The sequence below is a fragment of the Catharus ustulatus genome, chromosome 7 (assembly GCF_009819885.2).
Source record: "Catharus ustulatus isolate bCatUst1 chromosome 7, bCatUst1.pri.v2, whole genome shotgun sequence".
Lineage (NCBI taxonomy): Eukaryota > Metazoa > Chordata > Aves > Passeriformes > Turdidae > Catharus > Catharus ustulatus.
Window position 1 is genome coordinate 27789642 of NC_046227.1, and position 23300 is coordinate 27812941.

At 41.6% G+C, this 23300-nt stretch overlaps 1 protein-coding gene across 4 annotated transcripts in view; it reads right to left on the reverse strand.

Annotated features, from left to right (window-relative positions):
* Window positions 1-23300, reverse strand: part of SEMA5B (semaphorin 5B) — a 267399-nt gene that overhangs the window by 62074 nt on the left and 182025 nt on the right. For all 4 annotated transcript variants that reach the window (XM_033064123.1, XM_033064122.1, XM_033064124.1 and 1 more), the window contains exons 7-11: window positions 18863-18925; window positions 10905-11003; window positions 9953-10166; window positions 7081-7366; window positions 2684-2819 (exon numbers count right to left, since the gene is read on the reverse strand). In XM_033064123.1, coding sequence (XP_032920014.1) covers window positions 2684-2819; window positions 7081-7366; window positions 9953-10166; window positions 10905-11003; window positions 18863-18925 — 798 coding nt within the window. The remainder of the gene's footprint in view (window positions 1-2683; window positions 2820-7080; window positions 7367-9952; window positions 10167-10904; window positions 11004-18862; window positions 18926-23300) is intronic.

The following is a 23300-nucleotide window of genomic DNA, read 5'->3' on the forward strand; positions in this document are numbered from 1 at the left end:
TTTTTGGTCCATGTCAGTGGCTGGATCTCACTCTTCCCCACAACATCACGCATAGAGGGCAGAAAATGCATTACTCCAAAAGGTAGCAGAATGACTGGTTATTTATCTTCCCAAGACCATGGGAGACAGTGGTACAACTAAATCCTGTCAAGTCCCACACTCAGTCTATGAACAACTTCACTACTCACTAAATGAAGCTCACACCTGAGCAATTTCACCAGAAATAAAATCCCACATATTTCTTTTTCTTCATTTTGGGTCCAGGTGTTTGGGCTTTCCTTGAAGAAAAGTCAGAATGCTGAGAATTAGGATGTTGAATTACAGCAGTTGAGCTGCAGTGTACAAATTTCCCGTGTGCACACTCTGGACACGCATCACCGCAGCTCTTGGTGGTATTGCCGCCTTTCCCGGGTGCACCACGCAGCCCTTCTCCTACTTTGTGCTAAAATGAGTTGTCAGGGATTTAGCACACATTCACACAGTAAATATGGATTCCAGTGGCTGGTGTACTAAGCCTTACAATATTCCAGAGGTTGTGTGAACTAGGAGAACACAGTTATGTTAATTCTCACATAACCTATGAACGTGGTCACTTTTTAATCAAAGCACCTTCCTGAACAGCTGGACTAAGGAAATAGTGGGGTTTTAATGTGTCCTCAGGTGGGTTCTAATATTTTTTTTCTATTGCAATGGGTCTTTTTTTAGTTCATGACTCATCCCACATTCTAAAGATCACATTCTTAGATCTCTTTTGTTGTATCCTATACTCTTTCTGGTTCACACCACTATCTTCCTTTGGGGCTTTTCTCCCCATTCACTTTCCCTTCTAGAACATCACCTAAAAGGAGTCCCAGTGGCAGGAATGTCATTGTTGGTTTTGTTTTCTGTTCTCAGCATGTCACAGATAATTCTTTTCTTCTATTGGCAGCTCATGTGCTGACGCAGCATCCCTCTGGTTTGGTTTAATGTTGTTTTGCTCTAATTTCCTGATAATCTGTACTGTCCTGGTCCTCTGCATCCTTCAGTATTTCTCCTTCCTCTTTGAAAGAAAAAAAATTCTGGCACACTTCCCTCATCTTTCTTTGTGAACACTGAGGTAAAAAAAAAAATTAATGTTTTTGCAATATCTGCTTTTTCTGTCACTAAATTACCCTTGTCATCTCCTTAAGGCTCCTCACTGACCTCTTGTTCCTTCTGTACTTGAAAAACATCTTAATCTCTTCTTGCAATCTTCCTTTTGTCTACCACATACCTCTTTTCCCTTTCCTTATTTCCCTTTCAACCTTTTCTTTCATCTTGGTGCTGCAATCTTTACACTCCACATTTTATCTGATACTTTTCACTACACAGAAACGCCTTCCAAAGTCCTTTACTATTCCTTTCCAAAATTCTTTACTATTCCTTCTGGGTTAGCCTAGCAAGGGACAGAAAGTTCTTAATTCTCAGTTTGCCTTAATATTCCTTTTAAATTAAAAAAAACAAAACAAGAACAACAAAAACCTGGCTAGTTTGGCATGGCTGGACCTTCAGCAAGGCTTTGTTTCTTGGTTTTAAGTGCACCAAGCTGAGAGTGTGATCAAGAGGCAAAGCCTGTGCTCCCTTGTATGGGCAGGAGTCCTCAGTCAGGTGCCAAGAGGGAATTCAGGAGGAGAAATCAGGTTCCTTAACAGGAAGACAAGGCTGTCCCTGCCTGCAGCAGAGACCTGTCTCCCATCTGCTCTTGCTGTGATTTCAGGCGACTGTAGAGCTCTTTTTGGAAGCTCCTTCACCAGTCTGAAGGCAGATGGCACTTGCAGGCAGCCTCAGCACATTTGCCATAATAAAGGAGAGCCAGATTCAAAAAATCAGGCTGAAAGAATTTGCCATGGGGAAGCAAGGACAGGAAGACAAGTCCATCCTCGCCAGGATTCCCCTGCTGGGAAGGGGCTGAGCTGTAAAATGGGCTCATGCTTCACAAGACTCAGGTTTGTCAGGGCTGTCACACACATATTCTGCCCCACACTGACTGGATCTGGTGATAAAGCAACTGAAGCTGTTTTATCATTTTCAAAATGGTTTTAAATGATAATCCTGGAAAGTTGCTAATTCATAAACTCAAAGATTTTTAAAAGGAGAAGGAACCCCTGTGACAATCCTCATGTGTCCCCTTTCACCAGTTGCTGTGGCAACACATCCATGGCTTTTGGCTGAGCTGCCACGTGTTAGAAAGTCATCCATCTTCCACTGGTAGCCTTAGAGGCCCTATCAAGTGATGGAAAATTCATCACTTCCTTACAGAGTCACAGTGGTTAATTACCTTTCTTGTTTGAAAATACAGATTGTCTCCATTCTAGTTTGACTTTGTCCAGCTTCAGCTTTCAGTCCTTCCCAGTTCTGTAGGGACATGTCTTATGTCCTCTTGTGAGAATCACATCCTCAGAGTACATGTGTCAGTGATAAGTGCAACAGAGATTTAAATCACTTACTGTTGTAAAAAACCAAGAACATTCTTATTGTTCCTTAAACCATTCAATTCTTGCCATTAATTCTATGAGTTCCATAAGCTAAAACAGTCATAAATGTGGAGAAATACAATTTATCTGTTCTGTGAGTTTACCTGGAAAAATGAGCCCTACACAAAGCAACCCACTGAAGTAAGAGAATATCAAAGGGACTGCACTAAACTGAAGGGCAACAGCAGTACCTGGAAATTAGGGATGGGGTTTAACGTTGGCAGCCAGGCTGATCTTGGGTTTTCTTGGTAGCGGAAGGGGCCGTTAAATGCCTGAGTGATGGCACTCAGATTGAAGGCACACACTGCTGAGGCAGCTATGCTGTTTCTGGAAAAGGGGAGGGGAAAAAAGAATCAATTTAATCATTAGAACATTGACATTTTCATCATAACAGACATCAAACTCCACTCAAATAAAATATATGTAAATTGCTAGGTAGATGTACAGTGATAACAATCTCACAGGGAGTTAAAATAAATAAATAAATAAACTGTAAAATGCAGATGGCTTGCGTGACAATTTTGAGAATGAATTTTAAGTTTGGTTTTAAAATGTCAGAGATTTAAGGGCCATGAAAGCAGTTCTGACAAGAAAAGTGAATGTAGTTTAATTTGCATGGATTATTTGTGTCTGGTTTTATTTTTATTTTTTTTAACAACCCATCTACCTTTATTGATTACAAACAAGATCATTTTTAATCTCTTGTTGTTTCTCAAGGTGAAATTCTGTTTCTACAGGTTCCTGAAATCTTCAGCTATAAAACATATCACCTAATATTATATTTATATACATGCAGTGGAAGGGAAAAGGTGACAGTGACAAACCAGCTGGTTCTGACAGCAGCTCAGCATGCAAAAAGGTCTTGGTAATTCATGAAAACCTCTGTTTTCAATGAGCACAGTTCACTTCTGTGTGTTCCCAGGTGGGAACAGGATCTGTCTGGGGCAGACTGTTCACCCACCACGCTCAGCCAGGAGGGGCACAGCACAGTGAGGGAAATGCTGCTGTGGGAAGGACTCTTTGGAAAGGAATGGGTTCCAAGGATGCTGGGCTGCCCAGAAACACTGCACACAGATCAGCTGGCCTTGCTGTTCCTTTTCAGTCCTGGAGGACCCATTTCTGCAGGGTCCTGAACCAGCCCCTCTCCTCCTGCCTCAAGAGGCTTGGAGGGCACTTCCTCAAAGGTGACCTCAGCAAAACTGACCCAAGGGACATTTAATAAGTGATGACCTGAAATTCAAACCTGCTCCCAGCTCTTCCCTTCCCCCACTCCCTTTTTTTTTTTTTATTTAAGGAAAACTGCAAGGTTTAGAGAAAAAGATAGCAAAATAAAACTAAAAATAGGGCCAGCATGAGAGACTGATTTGTCATGGTGCCTTTTAAATAACCCAAGCCCTGCTGTATGTATCTTTCTGCTAATTAAGGCAATTTGAATTCCATGAAAAGAACACTTTTTTTTTTTTTTTTTTAAACTAAACCAATAATTACACTCTCTTGCACACACAAAAAAAGCCTTTCTTCACCATTCTAGGCTGGAAAGCAGAAGAACAGATTCTTTCACAGCATATTTCTTCCTAGCAATACAACATCAGGAAGAACTTCCTGCTTTACTTTCCCATTCTCTGTTCCCCCCTGCCCCTTGCATCCCCAGAATGATGGAGTAGCTCACTTTGAACATGTCAAAGCAACGCCAGGCAAACCTTTCTCCACTTTTGTCTGAACACTGCTGATGCAGTGCATGCTCACAGACAGCAGCTCTTAAGACAAACCTAATGATGGATGACAAGTAAATGCCTCAAGGCACACACAGGAAAAAAAAAGACAATGAGGGAGAAAATGAAAAAGGAAAAGAAAGAATAAAATTCCACTAGTCTAATGAAAATACTCAGAAAAAAAAAAGAATATTTTTAGGGCTCTGCTAAGGACTTCATAGTTTAGCTTTTTCTCTTTGCTGGAAAGAAGAAAGGAAAGAGATTTTCCATTAAATCTGTGGACCATTTTGTTTTTCCTCTGTGGCTTGGCATATTTCCCATCCCTCCTTATGAAAAGTTTGATCCCAGTCTCAAGCCAGTGACATCAACTGGTGCAGCTGGCCCCTGTGTTTTGGTGTGAAGTGCAATTTCCTTTATTCCCACCTCTTACCTCCTGTGACTAACTAACTGGTTTAAAGAATGGGTTAAGTTCAAAGAGGTTTTAACATTGTGTCTATTACCTCCCAGAAAATTTTAATAAAAACATCTTAAATATTTCATCATCAGCTTCCCCCAAAAGCTCTCTTTCCCACTGACTCAGCTGGTATAACATAACATGAAGCAATGAATTTATACATGGGTGTTACCACAGCCAGTAATTCCCCTTTCTTATAAGATGACCCTAAATTAATTAAACACGAACCATTCAAAGTAAAAAGTACCTGTAAACAACAGCAACAAAAAAATCATAGTTTTGTGTTGCATTGGTATTTCATCACAAAGAAACTCAGACTGGTGCATAAATTAACCCTCTTTGGTATGCAGATCTCATGCAGCATGATATAAGTCCCAGTGAAAGTTAAAAAGAATAATTACCATTATTTCTCTAGTTGGATGACAAATTGGAACATTTTCTCTTTGAACTTTTAAAAGAACACCATGTTGTAGACCCAAAATGCTATTTGATCTAACTTCAGCTGTTACCAATTACTAATTTCTTCAATTACACAAATGTTGCATATTATATTATCTTCAGAAGATACAAGAGAGATCTTACATCCCTGATGTACAAAGAATGCTCAAGTGTACCCAGAGGAGACAGGTAACACTCATCACATCTCATGTTAAACTTGGGAGATGGACACAGCAGAAGAGAACTGTCTCAGCCAGAGCTAGTCTATGTCTCCCCCTTGATTGTACAAAAACATCACCAATTTGATAAATAAATAGTTATTAATAGTTTTCTCATTTCCAACTTCCAATCTTGGCTGGATGAATGGACAAATGGAGAGATAAAACATTATCACTGTGGGCACAGAAGGCCTCTCCAACTGCAAAAACAAAAAAGCGTCAGCTCAAGTGCCCAAAGCAGTAGCCAGATTTCCTTTTAATGTTCAGGAAGTTTGGCTAATATCCTCTAAATGTTTTTAAAGAATGACTCATGTGCCTTTCAATCTGAGGACAGATCTTCCCCTAGTCCACAGTCAAGGTGCAGTGCTCGATCATGTTTAATTTTTCTGGTTGCTTCTCTGCTGGATCACTTCTGACTGACATTGGCAATGGTGGAACAGAAACAAAACATGGAAGAGGGATGAGGGTAGCCAAGCACTTGCCTATTTCTTGGAATTTACAGAGGGGGAAGAGCATTCAGGCTTTGTTGACTCACAGTGAGGCTCTCTACAGAGTTTTAGCTCAAGAAGGTGGGGCTGATGCTTTGTGACTTCAAGGGCTGAAGTTCAAGCCCTGTCACACCAGCAGGTGACACATTAAAACAGGAGGGTTTGTACTGTAACAGTGGGGCTTCCCTGCTTTGCTTTTCTGTGGGCTCCCTGGGAACAGGCCCTTATTCATGCTGGACAGAACAGCACTGCACACAAAAACCCCAAAGAAGCTGGCTGCCCAGCATGAGGAAGGCACTTTGAGCATTTGCCATATGGAGTAACTACTCAGATTTTCATTCTCTAGTTTACACGTCAGGCTAACACCCCCCTGGAGAACATGTATTATTGAAACTCAATACCATGCAGACTGGTTATAGCTTGAAACTTATCATCCTAGCCTTAGGCATCAGAGAAAAAGTTATTTGAGTTTTCCTGACTTAAAAATATACATTATGAGTTTTTTAATATATTTTTTAATTAACTCCTCTTCTCCTTTCTGCTTTCACAGCTACACTAAATCATTCCAATTACAAATTTTTTCAATATCAAGCCAGGAAGAGGTGATTATGAAGTATCAGAAATCATACCTTCCCCTCAGAGTTCCAATGCTGCTTTTGATTTGTGGACCTCAAACAGTCTGGCAGAGGTAGAGCCCCCCCCAAGCCTTGGAAATGCTAAATGCCTTGTGCCCCTCATGACCTTGCTATTACAGTGTTGTTCAAATGCAATAGATGTTGTTTTCAATCTAGGCTGTTGTGATCCCATCTGCCTCATTCTTCTCCTTCCAACCCTTCTTTCCCAAATGCATGCACCTGTCCATCTCATGGGCCAGCTCCAGTGTTCACACAATTGTGTCAAATTGTCCAGGCAATTCGCCTGACTGGAAATTAATGCATTTCTGTTGGGTCACTTTTAGATCATCTCTCTAAACTACACAAGTTGCACTATCCCAAGAAAAAGTCTGAAGTCTGTCAATGCCCAGGTTTGTATCAAATTAAGTTACCCTAAAACTGCACAGTCACCTTTTTTATGGACTCCAGGAATCTGTGAACCATGGATTAAAAACACTGTTCCAGAGGCTATGTTGTCATGATGGATAACACAGACCTATCTATTGCTTCACGTTTACCAAATGATCTTTCAAAAATGATTGCTCAGACTGTCTAAGAAATCAATGCATTGTCAGTCTCAGACTGCTGGGGATAGAGGAAGGGCAGGAGAGCCAGTGCTACTTACACATTAGTAGTGAAGACACCGTAGATCAGATCTTGCTCAGGAAGGTAGAAGGTGCTTTGCAATTCATTGTAATAGAAAGGGATTTCTCCAGCACGGGAGCAGTTCAGTCTGGCCTTCATGAAAGTTGTCCACGTGTCCTCCAGCAAAAATCTCCCTCCAATATCATTTTTGCAAACCCTTGCCACACGAGAATACACTGTTTTCCCACAGTCATGTTCCACCGCATTCTCACGGAAGAAGAAGTAGGTGAACAAGCCGATGTCATAGGCAGCAATAAAGTTAGGCTCTGAAAAACAAACATTTGAAGAGATTTATATGGGTTAGAAATCAGTCCATGCTCACTGACTTGCTCAGTGCATTTTGCTGCCAGCTCCATTTATGCAGCCTGTCAAAACTGGGACCACAGGGAGTTTGGATCAGCAGAGGACATAAAAACAGTAGATGGGAATAATGATATATGAGGATACAGATCTAGTACCTTTTTTCAGATCTTGGAAAGGTCCCATTGTTTCTTTACTTTATTGGCAAAGCTGCTACTGATTTCAGTGAAAGCAGAGTTCAACACTTTGCATATGCATGACTATTCTCTGTACCTGTACTCATTTTACAAGATAAAGCCTTCCCATTGGGCTGCTTCACCTATTCACTTTTGAAGTGGACCTTATGATGTGTTAAATATGCTGCGTGCATCCGCCCAATTCCCCAGACAGCTGCACTGAAACATTCAAGCTGCTCTCCCAGCACTGTCACATCTGGCTTTTATCATGAAACCTTTCCAGTTTCTAGGCACAAAAGATTATCTTATGTCCATAAAATAAAACAATGCCAGAGACTGACGGTAGTGAAATGTGCTCTCCTTAATGCTTTTTCTCCTAAAATTTTCAGTATTATTTTCACAAGAATTGATAAGAACCTTGAGTTTAGTAGGTGTAGTAATAAATGTTTTAATTGGGTATATAACAAAGCTTTCAAGTGTATAGTCTTTTATCCTAAAAGTTACTTTGGTAAAAGGAAAAGTTTGGCCAATGAATAATATTTGACCAATCAACCAATCAAACAAAAACACCTTCCCCAAACCTGTTGGTTTTATAGAGTGTTTTTACAATGTTTATTTCTCGGTAGTCCTCAAAGGAAGAAGAAAAAAGGGAAGTACAGAATTCCTTAAAAGTTGCATCCCAGGAGTGAAAGGGGAACAGGGAAAGGCAGGCCACTGCTCCTGCCAGGCAAATTTGGGAGGCAGCTGATGGTACAGAGGGGAGGGCATTGCACATCATCTCCTGTCAAACTTTCTCCTTCAAACTAAGGAAAGCCTTAAAGGGACCATTGTGATCCCCAATCTGACCTTCTGTCTATCACAAACCAGAGAATTTCACCCTGTAATTCCACCATCAGATCCTGTAACTAACAGGAGAATTAGATCACATCTTTCGAAGGAGAGCTGATCTTAGTGGACGATGTCACCTGGCTTTACATCCATCACTTTCCTCTGTGACTTGCTCAAATGCCAAAGACTGACCCAGCTGCAATCTGCACTTCTTTTCCCATTTGACATTATCTGGTTACAGCTTCCAATCACAGGTTCTTGTCATGACTTGTCTGCTAGATTAAGGAACTTTATCCTTTCCAAAATCTTCTCTTGATGTAAGTACTTCCATATCATGAACAAAACACCTTTTATCTCCTTTAGAGAAAGATAAATAAATTGAGCTCCTTAAGTCTCTCACTGTGAGGCAAGCTTTCCAAGTTTCAAATCACTGAATGGCTCTTCTCTGAATCACCTTCAGGTTTTCTATTTCTCGTTGAAAAGCAGCCAGAACAGGACAAAATTACTCCGATGTCACCAATGCTGCACAAGGTTATAAATCCAAGAGTCATACTAGTTTTTCCAGTTAAATACAAGAACTTCAGTTATTGTTTGTCTTCCTTAAACTCCCCTGTGTGTTCCAATGTGGCTTCCTTCTGAATCTTGCATTTATGCACAGACAAGAGGAACCTTTCCAATGAGTGCATACGGGCTATGATGCCTCTTGGTCCTAATTCGCAGTCTTTCCTATTGGCATCCTGTTCCTTACACTCCAGGTCTCCATACTCATTTCAGTATGCCTGCAGAAGCCACTGCTCTTATCTTTAATTGAAAAGTCCTGAAATCTAATAGAAAAATTTCAAATATCTGGTCAATGTACCTGGGTAAAAGGAGATAGGGGGAATATTGGGGTCTCCATCACTACAGTCTGCTTAGACTAGAAGTGTTTTGTCCCAGCTGGAAGGTGTGGACCCAGTGCAGGGGTTACTGGTTGAAATTCTATAGCTTGCTTGGTGCAGGATATTATCACACTGGGGTAAGAGCTGCTTTTAATAACTATAAATCCATACCAGCATGGACTCGCATGGAACATAATGTGCTGTGAAATTTTTGGAGTGATCTTGCACTGAAACCAGGCATCTTCAGCTGAGTCAGTGTAAGTAAAGGGCCTATCATTCTGCAGAACTGGGTCAACAATATGATGTTTTAGGTTGATTTTCATCTTCAAATCTTTGAGTGGTTTTCTTGTTAAAATGATGTATTTGGTCATCTCACAAGACAGAGACACACATATATGTTAAGTAGCCTGTAAGACCCACTTTCTATATTCTAAATCAACTCATATATGTTAAGTAGCCTGTAAGACCCACTTTCTATATTCTAAATCAACTTTTCCAAAATAATTCCAGGCTCTTTTTAAATGTCTTCCAAGCTGCACTGATTATTCCTCCGGAAGCCTGTCCCCATCATAACTCTGAATCTCAATACGAAAAGAGAAAGAAAGATTTAAAAGCCTGTCAAGCTGACTTTAATACATCTCTTGCTCAGATGTGACCCACATGACTTTACCATTGAGCCATTTGGAGTTGTATTGTGCTGTCCTAAGTGGGGGAACATTTCCAAGGCTGCGGTAAATAGCAGGATCCCGTCCAGAAAAATCAATCACAGTTGCAGCATAGAGTTCTCCTCGTGATGTAATCACAGCTGTCGAGTTATGCCGAGGGTCATATGGGCACCGAGCCACTCCATTAATTCTGTCAATGATTTTGCTGAGATTTCCTACCTGTATTTAAAAGGAGAGAGAAGAAAATGTAAAGAGCATCTGACTTTTTTAATGGTATAAAGAATTTTGTTTGCCCATGAGTACCTATGAGCAAATCCTTAATTTTAAAAATCAGGTAGCTATGAGAATGTAATCTCAGTGATGACTGAAAATTGATCTTTACAGCCAACGTTTACCAATGTAAGAAGTTGTGTCTGAGCCTCACTGATCCTATTCCTTTGTACAAAAGGTGATTCCCCAGCCAATAAAGCTCAAACCCTTGGTGTAATCAGGTGCTCCTGGTGCAAGCACAGGTTTTTAATCTTCTGTAGACACCTCCTGAATACATACTGGCCTTAAAAAAACATACAAATAAACATTTCTCCGGACCTGCTCCTGCCTCCCTTGAATCCAAAGGGAGTTTGGAGTTTTTGCATTTATTTTAAAGAAACTTTAAAGTGTTCAGCTCAGGAGGTGCTCACAGCTAAGCTGGTCTATCTATATTCCCCATTTGCAGTGCCATACCCAAGGTTTACATCAGCAGCTCTTTGTCCAGACCAAACTCACCCATAACACGAACTTTTTGCTCCCCAGCTGCAGACACACTCATTGCCTCAAATCAGCCCAAAGAAGAAAACCAACACAATTTCAGTGAGCTACATTTAGAACATATATTGTGCAGCCATGATAGCCTGCCAAATGACTGCCCTTCCCCAGGTATCCAACCCCCTCCATCACTGTGGAAGAGGCAAAACAGACCTGTCGACTGGAACACACTGGTGAAAAGGCATTGGTCCCACAGGTAAAAACCTTCTTGCCATAAACAATCAGCACTCGGACATAGTTCTGGCACTCTTCCTACAGGGACACAAGACAGAGACAAAGGAGTTTTGAAAATTTTACAGTAATTAGTACAGTAAAAAAATACCTGTATTGCAGCAAGAAACCTTCCTGAGCTCTGACTTGGCTGAGGTTTGTTGCCTCAAGCAGCACATAGCTGTAGGGAACAGAAGTCGACATTATTTCTCTAACTGTAGCCCTGCACAGATGTGGGGTGGGATGTTATCCATCAGGTCAATTTTGTCATAGCTACAAGTGTCTCTTTCTGTGCTCTGCTTAGATTGGAGGAGAAATTCTCCCTCTTTCCACGATGATACTTCTGACCTATTTTCCCAGTAATGCTGCAGCTTTCAAAACATTACCCAGACACCAACTCCAGTGAAGGACAGCAGGTCTGTCTGCACTATAATTCAAACTGCTGCCAGCAGGAAAACAGCAGGAATTTCTCTTTAATAGACCAGGCTGGTCGTGCTTGAGCAGGCTGTAACTTCCTGCCTCCCAGAGGATTGTGTGCTCAGGATTTTCCATGGAAGAAGGAGTTTCTCTTTCAGGCTAGGCCAGTCGAAATAGCAAGTTCTCAGTCTCAGTTGCTTGACCACCTCCTGGTACCAACAGGCAGCTCCCTCCAGATGCCAGTCCCCGGAGGGGTGGGGGTCCTGCTGTCCCACGCTGTGCTGGGGTGGCAGCACAAGGCTGCAGTTGCTGTTTTGTTCAGAAAATCACCTTCACATTGTTAGAGACAGCCACAGTCTCTCATTCTCCCCACAGCCTCATATCCAGAGACCTGTGGAGTGCAGATCAGGCTGGCTGACTGAGCATCTCCTGGAGTTAAGTAGTGAGGGTGGAGGAGGCCATGCAAGGTAGGACCTTTCTATCAATACACACAGGAAAAGGGAGGTGAGACACTAGTGTGCAATTCCCAGAGGCAGTGCAAGAGGTTGCAGAGCCACCTGCCCCACTGAGCCACAGGCACCACCCTGCTTGCCCTGGGCCACCTCAGAGGAGGGAATATGAGCACCCACTGGGCTCCAAGGGAAGAAAGTCTGTTATGTTATACCATAAACAGAAAATGAAACTTGTTAAAAAATAGCAACCTCAGCTGGGTTACCCGGGCTGCTTTGCTGTTTTCCCTCCAATAGATCATCATTTGCCACTAAGTTGAGCCTACAGCTGCAGACACCACTTCTCCCTCCTGTAAGCAGCAATCATTCAGCAAGCTCCTGTCTCACAGTGCTCCATGCTGTTGATCATTTCCCTGAAGACTTCATTTGCAAGACTCAGCAGTGTAAAAACACCCCCTATCATCAGGAAAGGAAGGGGCTTGCTTAGCTGGATTACACATTATCTTATTTCATTTGCTGTACGGAAAGGATTCAGTGTAGAAACCTGCCAGTGTTAGCCACAGATGGCAACTGCATGGACATGATATGTGATCCTTGCTTTTGAATGGCACAGACTGCACTCCAGAGCCAGCCCAGGAGCACCTGACCAGCCTGGAAAGAGGCTACTGAGAGCCACAGAGCACGTGCTGCCAGCCTTGAGGGGCAGCAGGAATCAGGTACCCAATGCCCAGCACCCAAAAATGAGAGCTTAGATTCATAGCTGGGTCAACTCTTTTTATTTCAGAAGCATATCAGTCATTGTGACTGTGCATCAGTCTATCAAACAGGACCTTGAGAAGCACTGTCCCACCTGCTGTGTGTTGAGAATAATGGTCTCATTGCTTCCTTTTAAAAGACAAAGGGCTTGCCAGCCTCTCTGCCCTCTCCTGTCATTGCTGCATGGTGCTGGGAGCCCTGTCAGTTCCTTCCTGCCCTAGAGATGTCTGCATTTCATGACTGGATAAGTAATTCCTCTTTCTGTAGAGTACAGTTATTCAATCCCACATCATTTTAGGACCACTATATATTTGACTGCAAAGTACTAAAAATTCTTGAATGAATGCTGTTTAAAAAAAGTATTAGGTCATCTCCCGACAGAGTGTTGTTTTCAGAATATGATTGATTTGCCATCTAGCCTAGAATGCAGTTCTGTACTCAGATTTCACACAATAAGAGAATACCCACCTGCTCCCTCTCCACTGCCACCATTCTCTGCTTTGTGCAAGGTCTGAGCACAGCTTCTGACCTAAAACAGCTAAGACCAGTTATGTTGCTGGACCCTTTCCTGCCCAGCTACAAAAATATATTCCTTACTAAAGCCCTGCCCAGCAAAAATCTAAAATCCTAATTTGGAGAATTCATTTTATTGGCACAGAGCCATATTACAGATTAACAAACTCCAATTTCTATAAAAATCTTCCCAGTTGATAAGATAGCGCACAAAAAGAATTTCTGTGGAAGGTCATGTGCTGCAGTCTACTGTCAGTGATGAATCTGTTGCACACTTTTACTCTGTTTTTACTGCTTAAAAATAATGCTGCTAGGTCTGGGCCATGTCCACCTGTAGCTGTTCCTATGAGTTAACTGAACAGGCATTTTCCCTAGGCCTGCCTTACTGATGGTAGCACCACTCTGTGTTCCTGGGGGAAGAGCAATGGTAATATGCTCATTTCATGCACTGGTCTCAAAGCAATTTAGGCACTTAAAGTTATATTCTGAAACAGACTCACATTGTCTGTGCTGCTCTGTCAGCTGGGGGAATTGAAACAAAGCTAAACTCACTGTGGTGACACACTGGGTTAGAGGACACACACAAAGGTCCATGTACCAGACCACATCTCCAACCTGCCTGGCCCAAAGCAGAATACAGAGCTCACCTTGTGTTTCTTATTGCTGAACCCATGGCCAGTCACATCAGTCTATGAAGCCTCCAACAAAAGCAAAGAAATAAAACTACTTAAATGCTCCAGCTTGCAGGACTTTTCTCAAGACAGAGAGATTTAATCAGATCCTCTTAGCACCCTATTCTCAAAAAAATAGCAAGGAACAGGCTCCTCTCTGTGTTCTCTAAACCAGCCTGGATTTGCTCTGAAAAGTCATTCAATACAGTGCTCTCTGCAACAAGTCAGAGCTGAGGCAAATGGTCAGTAAAAAAATATCACAAGCCCTTACAGAAAATAGGAACTATTTAATGCAGTTTCTTCCATGTGTCTGGAAAACTCTAGGCACACAGGAAGCAAAAATCAGATGGGCTGTGATATAAGCAGAAAATTTGGCAAGTTTGAACCCACCTCTATCCAGACAAGACAATATTTGGATCCTGCTCTCACATTATGGAGCAGACAGTTAAATCTGTGTATGATCAGTCTGCAAATCTCATCACCAGAAGATATTACCAGGATCAAGAGATTACAGTTTTAAATAAAGGGGGAAGACTGCATATTTATATGGTTAACAAGAATAACTCAGTTATATTAGTTAGGATTATTATTAAATATATGGCAGAGCTGATAAAAACCTGTGGGTCACCACCAAAGATTTAAGCATGTTTCTGATTTTCCTATGAACTGCATGTTACATTCTTTGAGATTCTTGCTCCTTCCCCAAAATTACCTGGTACTCATCCCTTTATTGAGATGGGGCCATAATTTTAGAAGGTATCACTTTTCTCCTTGTTTTCCTAGAAAGGAAGAGGACATGACTCCTAGTGCTCAACACTACAGGCCACAGGATCTCAGAGTCAGAACAAGCTTGAAGCCTTGGGCTAGGATTTCCCTGTAACCTTGTGCATCCACAGCAACAAAACACCATAAAAAAAAAAAAAAAAAAAAAAAAAAAAAAAAAAAAAAAAAAGGAAGAAGCTGCAGTGGGACAACCCAGCTGGATGCCTATCAGATATTACTCTCACTTCTTTCTTGCTCCAGAAGTGTTATTAGTGCATCATCTTCCTCCTGGCTACACAAAGCTCTCAGGGTAGAATGTAAGAGCAGCCATTTTTCATTGTCATTTTCACAAATGGTTTCTTTACACAGTTTCAAACGATGGTGTGCTGCTTTTGGAACATTAACAAAAAATTTGGTGCTTAGACAAAAGAAAGACCAAAGTTCTCTTGTTTAAAAAGCCACAATTTTCCGTGTTAGGCAAAATTCCTTTGATGTGGTGGATGGTGACTGTTATGCAGAGAAAAACCAATTACAAACTAAGAAGTGAGCACTCCTAATGAAATTAAATATACCTCTTCCCCTTCTGCTCTATCCATCATTCATTTTAACTACAACCTCTGGATGATTTCATTTGGAAGACACAAAGAAAGGCAACATAACACTGACTTTGTTCTCTGCATTGTCTCAGTAATGTGGATGTTTTCCAGGGGACAGTTTAAAGATATTGATCATGCTACACTTTATAAATGCTGCAAAAATAAGAATGATTACTTGTGGAAGCCAGCGTGGCTCTCCAGAGACATGGCAAGCAAAGCATGTACACTTCTTTGAGGAAACCACAAGTTTTAGTTGATAAAAATAACATCAATGAAAGAGACTTTTCTGAGGTGTTTGTTTTAATACTGCGTGATATATTGCAGAGAGTTAATTTTTAAAATCAGGTTCAGGAACTCGTACATTAAGTGATTAAAATCTGATAAATTACTGTGATGAAAAAAAAATCCTCTAAGTGAAATCACTCATAAACTTGCTGTTCTAGTGGAGCTCCAGCTGGGGTGGTACCAGCCCAGTATCAACATTTTTCTTAACAAACATTTAGCCTAAAGATGGCAAAAGTTGCAACTCTCAGTGGGGCCAATGCCTCACTATATGTAAATATATATATATAAATAGTGATATGTGCCAGGATGCTTGGTGAGCTGGACCTAATTTAAAAAAAAATGCATTTTAAAAGATATACATTAAAGAAAGAGAAACAAAAGGGCTTCATGTATGAGCATGGAGATTATATCCCAAGAGTAGTAACTGTGAAAAGGATTTAGTGGTCACAGTGGCTAGGCAATTCTGCATGATCTCTTGTGGCAGAGGAGCTTACAAAACTGCCATGTGTATGAACAGAGGAGGTGGAAGGCTGTTTTAATCACACTCAGGCATTAGAGAGATTGACAAGGGAATACAGGTGAAAAATTGGAGTGTGCAGAAAACAGACAAAAAGTATTCAAGGGCAGTAGAAAAATGACTTAGAGAAAGAGGCTTGGAGAACTCATCTTTTTACTTTATCAAAAAGCCAAAGTACTGCATTGAAAGGAGTATATAAGTGCCTCTGTAAAATGTAAATATTGATAACTAAAGGGCTCTTTAATCTAGCAGAGGAGAGCAAAATCAAACCCACCGACTCAAAACTGAAGCCAGATCCAAATCAAAAATAAAATACATGTTACCAGGGAAGGTGATCTGCCATTAGAACAATCCAGCAAAGCACAGGGAGCACATTTGCTTCAAGCCTTCAGTGCAAAACTTTCCAACTTTTTCAAAAAGATACAGCAGACAAACACAGGTAATGAGCTCAATTTAGGGATAAACAAGTGAAATTCATGGCCAGAGGTGTTAGAAAAAAATGCTACCTTCTAGCCTTATATCTGAGACCAGATTTTTCATGTGCCTGTTGTCTAGACAATAGGTACTCAAATGGGAAGTAACTATTACATCATAATAACAACACTTCTGTGATATGCATTTTGTGGCTTTTATTCTTCTGCTCTTTATTTTTCTTAAGGTACAGCTCTGTGCATTTTAGGAAGAGAGTTTCTGCAGCAGGAAGAATCTTATTTAGATACTCAACAGGCACAATAAAAAAGGCATTTTAATACATGAGCCAGTTTTGAAAGCTTCACCTAAAATACATACATTATTAAATGGGCAAGGAAAATGTACCAGTCATATAACTTAGGCAAACTACACTGTGAATTAATGTAAGATCCAAAGGTTCTCCTTATTTCTCACCTCTATCACCACATATCTAAGTGCCTGACAATTCATAACATATTTGTCATCAAATCGTCTGTGCTGGGTAGAAACCTGCCATCAGCCAAGTTTTGACAGAGCAGAGCTGAGGCAGACAGAGCTCTGCACCTTGTACCACCACTGCACAGCAGAATGAGAAGTTCACAATAGTGCTGCCCTCACCTGCTGCATTTACCCAGACAAGGGCAGAGAGCCTGAGTCAGATCTGGACTTAGCTGGAGCAGAGCACTTCATCTGTGCCTGAACTTGGTGTTTTGAGCTGGTGCTGAGTCATTTCTCTCAGTGTAACTAACAATGAATGTACAGGGGGACACAGGTTAGAGTAGATACAGAGCTGTGGCAGTTCAGTGTTTGCTTAGCTACTGCAGAATCCTTGTGCCTTTGTAGCTTCCTGTCTTCTTGTCAGAGTCTTTGTCAACACCTTTGTTTGCCATTAATTGTATGTCAAAAAGTGCCTAACAATCTGCTTAACTACAGTTCTTCCAAACTTCACTCATGGTCACTGCACCTACCAAACGACTTCAAACTCTGTGTCATAATCAGCATAAACTCAGCTGTGCTCAGGAATTTTTTTGCAAACCCTTTGCAGTGTGAGAAGGCAGCAGTGAAGATACTCAGACCATTGCTTACTTTTGGCATAACAGTCACAAAGACGGATTGAAATTACCCTAGAATTTGTTCAGTCACATGTATGGCTTTATCCAGGGGTTGACAAAATACTTCTGGGTTATAAACACAAATTCTTCATGAACAACAGGATACAACTTAAATCTCACAGACTTTACACTAGAAGAAAAGAAGAAAACCCTTCTTTGCACATCTAAAAGTGCAAATACCACAAATTCAAAAATTCCTCATGTGTTGGATTTTGTCCTACTTATTCTCATTGCTGGCCATGTTTGGTGTTTGCCCATCCCAACCCATTTTGCCTCCATGTTCATTTACTGCATAATGTAGTTTCTACTTGAAACTCTAACAGGTGTTCTAGGATACCAATCCTCCTGTTCTCCACAGCTACATGAAGCAAATTGTTGCCTATCTGGCCAAACTCAAGCTACAGAGGTTTTTTTTTTGTGTATATACAACTTAATACAGTAACCACATGAACTTTATTGTATAAAAACAAGATTGTCAATGGAAGATCAGGTAATCCCATGTTTAAAGCAAACTGGAATGTGGCAGATTCCAGCATTTTTGGGCCAGCTACACTCTCTGCTTGATTGTCTGTGCCTAAGCAAAACTGTGCCTGTTCTATCCTTTCTTTTGTCCAGCTCCTTTGGTTTGGACTGAGAGCTCTTTGCAGCGTTGTGTAAAGATAATGGACACCCTCTCAGTTGAGGACTAAAGATTTTTGAAGAGTACGAATATCACGTTTGAAAAATCAAAAAAATTCCTGCTTTTAGATAGATGCCTTCGTTTTAGCTTCTCAGCAGAAGGGTGGAAAGGCCCCATGTCTGGATAAGAAATGCCTGCAAACTCTGAACTTCTGTGACAGAACATGCAAGTTCAAGCAATTCCTACTTCAAAGTGCAGTTTAACAGAGTGCACCTGCCTCCGAAGCAGCTCTGTGATATTCAACCTGAACGGATTGCAGTGTGTGAGCAGATTCAATTCTCACCTTCCAGGGAATTATACAACTATGAACTCCAACTGCAAGCAAACATTGAATCCCATGTGGCTGAATGCCAGTGGCTCATTGCTGAGGACCTGGGCTGAGCCAACCTGCCTGGTCTCACACTCCTCTGCAGGATTCTACCCATGGCTTGCCACCACTCCACTCCCTGATGTGTCACAAATTGTGTCCTCTCCAGCAGTGAAATCACCTTTCAATTTCATGCAGAGCAAGTGTAATAACTTGGACGGGGGGGCCTTTGAAGTGGCTTGCTTGGTGATGCTTATACCCATGTGGCAGTGCAGCTAAACTGCTGCAAATTTGCAAGCTCGAACTGGTGTCAGACATTCTCTATGTGGATTTCACGTGTTGCAAATATATTTACCCATAACATCATTGTAACAAAGCAAAACTTACCTCTGTTTTCCCTTTACTTTGACAGGACCTCCTGGTGTCCTCATCTGAACCCCATGCTGTTGCCTGAAAAACCAAAATGCACAAGTCACACAAGAATGCCACCAACCACCATGTCTGGAGACTCCCAAAACAAAAGCAAGCATCTCCAGCCAATTTACCCAGCTCAATTTAAAGGCAGCATTGTGACAGTAAACATGTATCTAACTCCCACTGTGCTCACAGTGCACACAAATGATAAATAGATGAGAAGTTCAGAGGCGGTGGCAACTGGAATGTTCACAGAGGACAGACTTTAATTTACATGTAAATATAACTTCTGATCATCATTCAGCTGGAAGGTCCAAGACATGAGCCCCACACACCAAGTCATCACGTTCTTTTTAAAGAGGACAGTGCTGTATAAACCCCCAGCTTTCATTGCCAAAAAGAAAAATTCCCTACAGCAAAGTCCAGCAGTTCTGCACAAATCTGTTGGTCTTCTTAAATTTACCCCAAAGATTATCACCTTCTAAGTAACCCTGCAGTGAATCAAGCTGGATCAAAACTGGGAGCAGACAGATGAAACCCAGAGAGATGGGAAGAGGGGAAAAAGGCTGATGGTGATTTGTGATGCCAGACAAGTGGGGTCAGGGCCTGAGGAAGAGCACAACACATTAAGGCTGAGGGCACTATTGACTGGAGGCTGAGAGCATGTGGGGTCCCCAGCACCTCTGAATGCTCCAGAATGAAGAGGCCCTTTCTTTAACAAGAAAAGTCAAGGCCAGAAAAGCTGCATTAGAGAGAACTTTTAGATTTAAAATATTTAGCAACATATCCAACTATTCAGTGCCCTCCCCATTTTTCCTCCCTTCAGCACTTTTTAAAAATAGCCTTAACAAATTCAAGCAGGTATTGTTAGCTGGAGGTGAAAATACATATAAATATCCATACTATACATAATACATCATTCTGAGTACCAGAAAAACAGCTCTGTTTCATAGAGAAAGGCCAGGCTCACAAAGTTCAGATAAAGATCCAATGCTCCCTTAACAGAGCCAGGTTTTCTTTATTTTTATTTTCCTCAGTCCATTACCAACAAAGGAAATAGCTTCAAAGTTTGGTGTGGATCTGAACTCTTCTTGAACTTCTCACTGCAGCCAATATGTTTTTTAAACCCTAGGCTTCCATAGAAATTGTCCTCTTGACACATGATAAATCCAGTTTTTTGCAGGAGAAAGTTGGAAAACCACTAAAAAGAGGGGATGAATTTTTCCCACTCCCAGCTCAGGTCCATGAAGACACTCATTCAGAACTGTAAGAAATGCAACCAGCCAGGAAATACAGAAATGCATTTATATACAACATTTGGGGAAAGGATATTTCTATCTCATTCAGAAGGGGGGGAAAAAAAAGCATCTCTCCATTAGCTGAGCATTCCATTAAATTTGACTTGAAATAACGACTTCATGAGCACAGGCAAAGATCTGGTGAGAGAAGAGCACAGGTCTTTCCCTGGAAGCCACTTGGGAAATACCTCCCATATACTGCAGTCCAAGCCAGGGAGGAAGCCGAAAGCTTGTACCTCAGAAGTGTTTTTGTGAGAGCTGGGATAAGCCCTTGCTGAAAAGGATCATTCAGTCATATCCTGAGAGGGAATGTCACTGGATGACACAGCTCACACTGTAAGCCATCACAGGAGAGCAAGGAATTTTTCCTGCTGACTACCAGGAGCCATTGACATCAGCAAAGCAACTGCACAGTAGGATTTTGATCTGCAATCCCAGCTCAAGCCCATGCTCATTAAAACACAGTGTCTTCATACCTTCAGTCAAGTTTTGACAATTTTCATTTAAAAAGTAAAAAAAAAGATATTCAGAAAAGAGATCACTTATTGTGAGGCCCTTCTTCCTATTTTAAAACCAGAGACGTAGAACTTTCCATTATATAGCCCAGTTTACCTTAACAGTGCTTGACAGGAGAAAATGAAAACAAAAATTGTTGGTTGCTTCAGCAATCGATGCTGCTTCTCTGCAAATACTCTGGGTCATCTGGGATTGCAGCAGTGCAGCACAGAAGAATTTGGCCTCCCAGGGGTCACCCAGCTCTTCCTGCCAGACACCTGCACCACAGAACTTCGAGGCATGTTGCAAACATAACTCTAGTCAGAGCTCTGCTCTCCTCCAGCTATGTTCTAATGTGCCTAAATGTTTTCCTTTATTAGGCACACAGCCCTTCAGCCTTCTGAAGCACTACCTTGATGAGTAGTGATAAAGAAGACCTTGGTGATGGCCCAAATTACGGCAACATGTTGTTTGTGACTACACCATTAGTCAGGGTGCACTTCATTAGAGCTAAGAGGATAATTAAGCAATATGGCAATCCAGAGCATGTTTTACAAGTCCCACACATGCCTTTGGCAGGACAGGGAGGAGCTAGCTAGAGGGCTGAGTAACTCCAATGACCTCTGGTGACTCAAAGAAAATATTCATGACCCTGCAAAGCAGAACATCTTGACAATAATAAAAGTATAATTGCAAAGCCAAGCAGCTAATGTGCACTTAAATATTTGTACTGCAAGATCCACTGACCTAGAGACTAGACCAGGCCTTGTGCAGGGCTCCCAGGAGCCTGCACACATCTGTGGCCATGTGGCTCAGACCTCTGAGCCTGGGGCTTTCACATGAGCTCTCCAGCATTGTTTGGTTTCTTTACTTGACTGATCAGCAGTCTTTTCAGGTCAAAATGTCCCACCCTTGTCACCTCTGTTGCCTTGGGCTACTCTGTGCAAACTCCAAGTGGGATGCTGGTGTTCTGCGTCCTCTCACTGGTGTATCGCACCCAAGCCCTCCTCCAAAGATGTTCTTTCTCTTCCTTAGATCCATTTTGCCCCAGGATCTGGACATTTGACAGACAACTTTCAGAAAGATCTCCCTCTCCGGGGTGCTGATATATTTATCAGTGAGGCACAGACCTACTTAACACTTGCATAACACCACAGCACTGTAAGAGATGCTTTGTACTTTGGCTTCCTCACCTGATCATAATGCTTCTCAAAAGCCAGGCTCTTGAACAACAGCTTAGATGCCTCCCCTCCCTTTCCTTATCTCCCTCAATAAGCCAAATTATTTTTACTTTTTTTTTTTTTTTTTTTTTTTTTACTGCTTTAACTGCGTCTGCACACTTGGATGAGGTACAAACTGTATCCACCAGATGTTTTTGGTCACTCTGTTGGGATATCATCCTGAATTTATGATTAATTTTCTCAATTGTCTGAGACATTTCAGTTTCCCAGCCCCAGAAAACACATCTGGGATGATTTTTGTACCTCCTGCTACATGTGTCAGTCAAAAGCAGTACACATCTCTGGACCCATATGCAATAAAACAATTTTCATGGCACGGGTTGTGGAAGACAGTCTGAATGACGACGTGACAAACCTGGGAGCAGAGCTATATCCAAATGCAGGACAGTATGTACTAGCCATGTGCTTAAGTAACCAAGCAAACAGCTTTTTAGGCTGTCAGTATTTCCTCCCATTACATCCTTATAGAGAGGACTCCAGCTTCTCATGCTACCTCCTTACAAACTCTCAAGTGTTTCTTCCCTCATGCATTTCCAGAAGAAATGCAGTTTCTAGCAGTGTTTCCAGCCACCTTGAGACCTCCTCTATAACCACATGGCCCATCTGCAGGATGGGGGTACCCAGATTCATGTGCCATGTGAAGGGAGCAGCTCAGGGCTGCAGCTGCTGTGCAAGATAAGCCATGCAAACCATGGGCAGGACTGCCCAGGCACCTGTGCAGACAGGCAGCAGAGGACAAGCAACTTTGTCCCTGAACTAAAAATGCAAATAAATGTGCCTTCCTTCAGCCTAGCTGCAAGGACAGCTGGGCTTTCACATCTCTGTTTCTTTAATTCTATGCAGGCAGATTTTTCTGAATTAAAAAAAAAAAAAAATGCATGTTTGTGTGTTATTTCTGCATTTTAGAAGTCCCATAGAGACAATCACAGAGAAGCATTCACATGTACAATCACATGTACCTGGTGCAACACTGCCCAACTAGAAATTAACAGAAGGGGCCACAATAGCTAAGCCTGTTCAGTGCATATCTGAATTCACAGGTCACATCCACACACAGGAACAAAGAGTTTATGTCTCTCCCAGTAAATTATAAGCATCACAGTTTGCTACCAGTTCTGACTGCAGATCAACAGTGCTCTAGAATTCTAGCTCATCATGTGCTGTCACATCAGTTATTCAGCACGCAATGCTGAGAGAAGCTTTCTAGATACATTTATTTAATTACCTGCACATCCCGGCGTTGCCTTCCAAAGTACCTGCCTGTCACTAGCAAGTCCTGTTATCAATAGTTATGTGCATGCCCAACTGTTAATGTGAAAATTTCTTAGGCTTCTATGGACCAGCTTTTACACTAGGTCAGCAATTTATACTTCAACA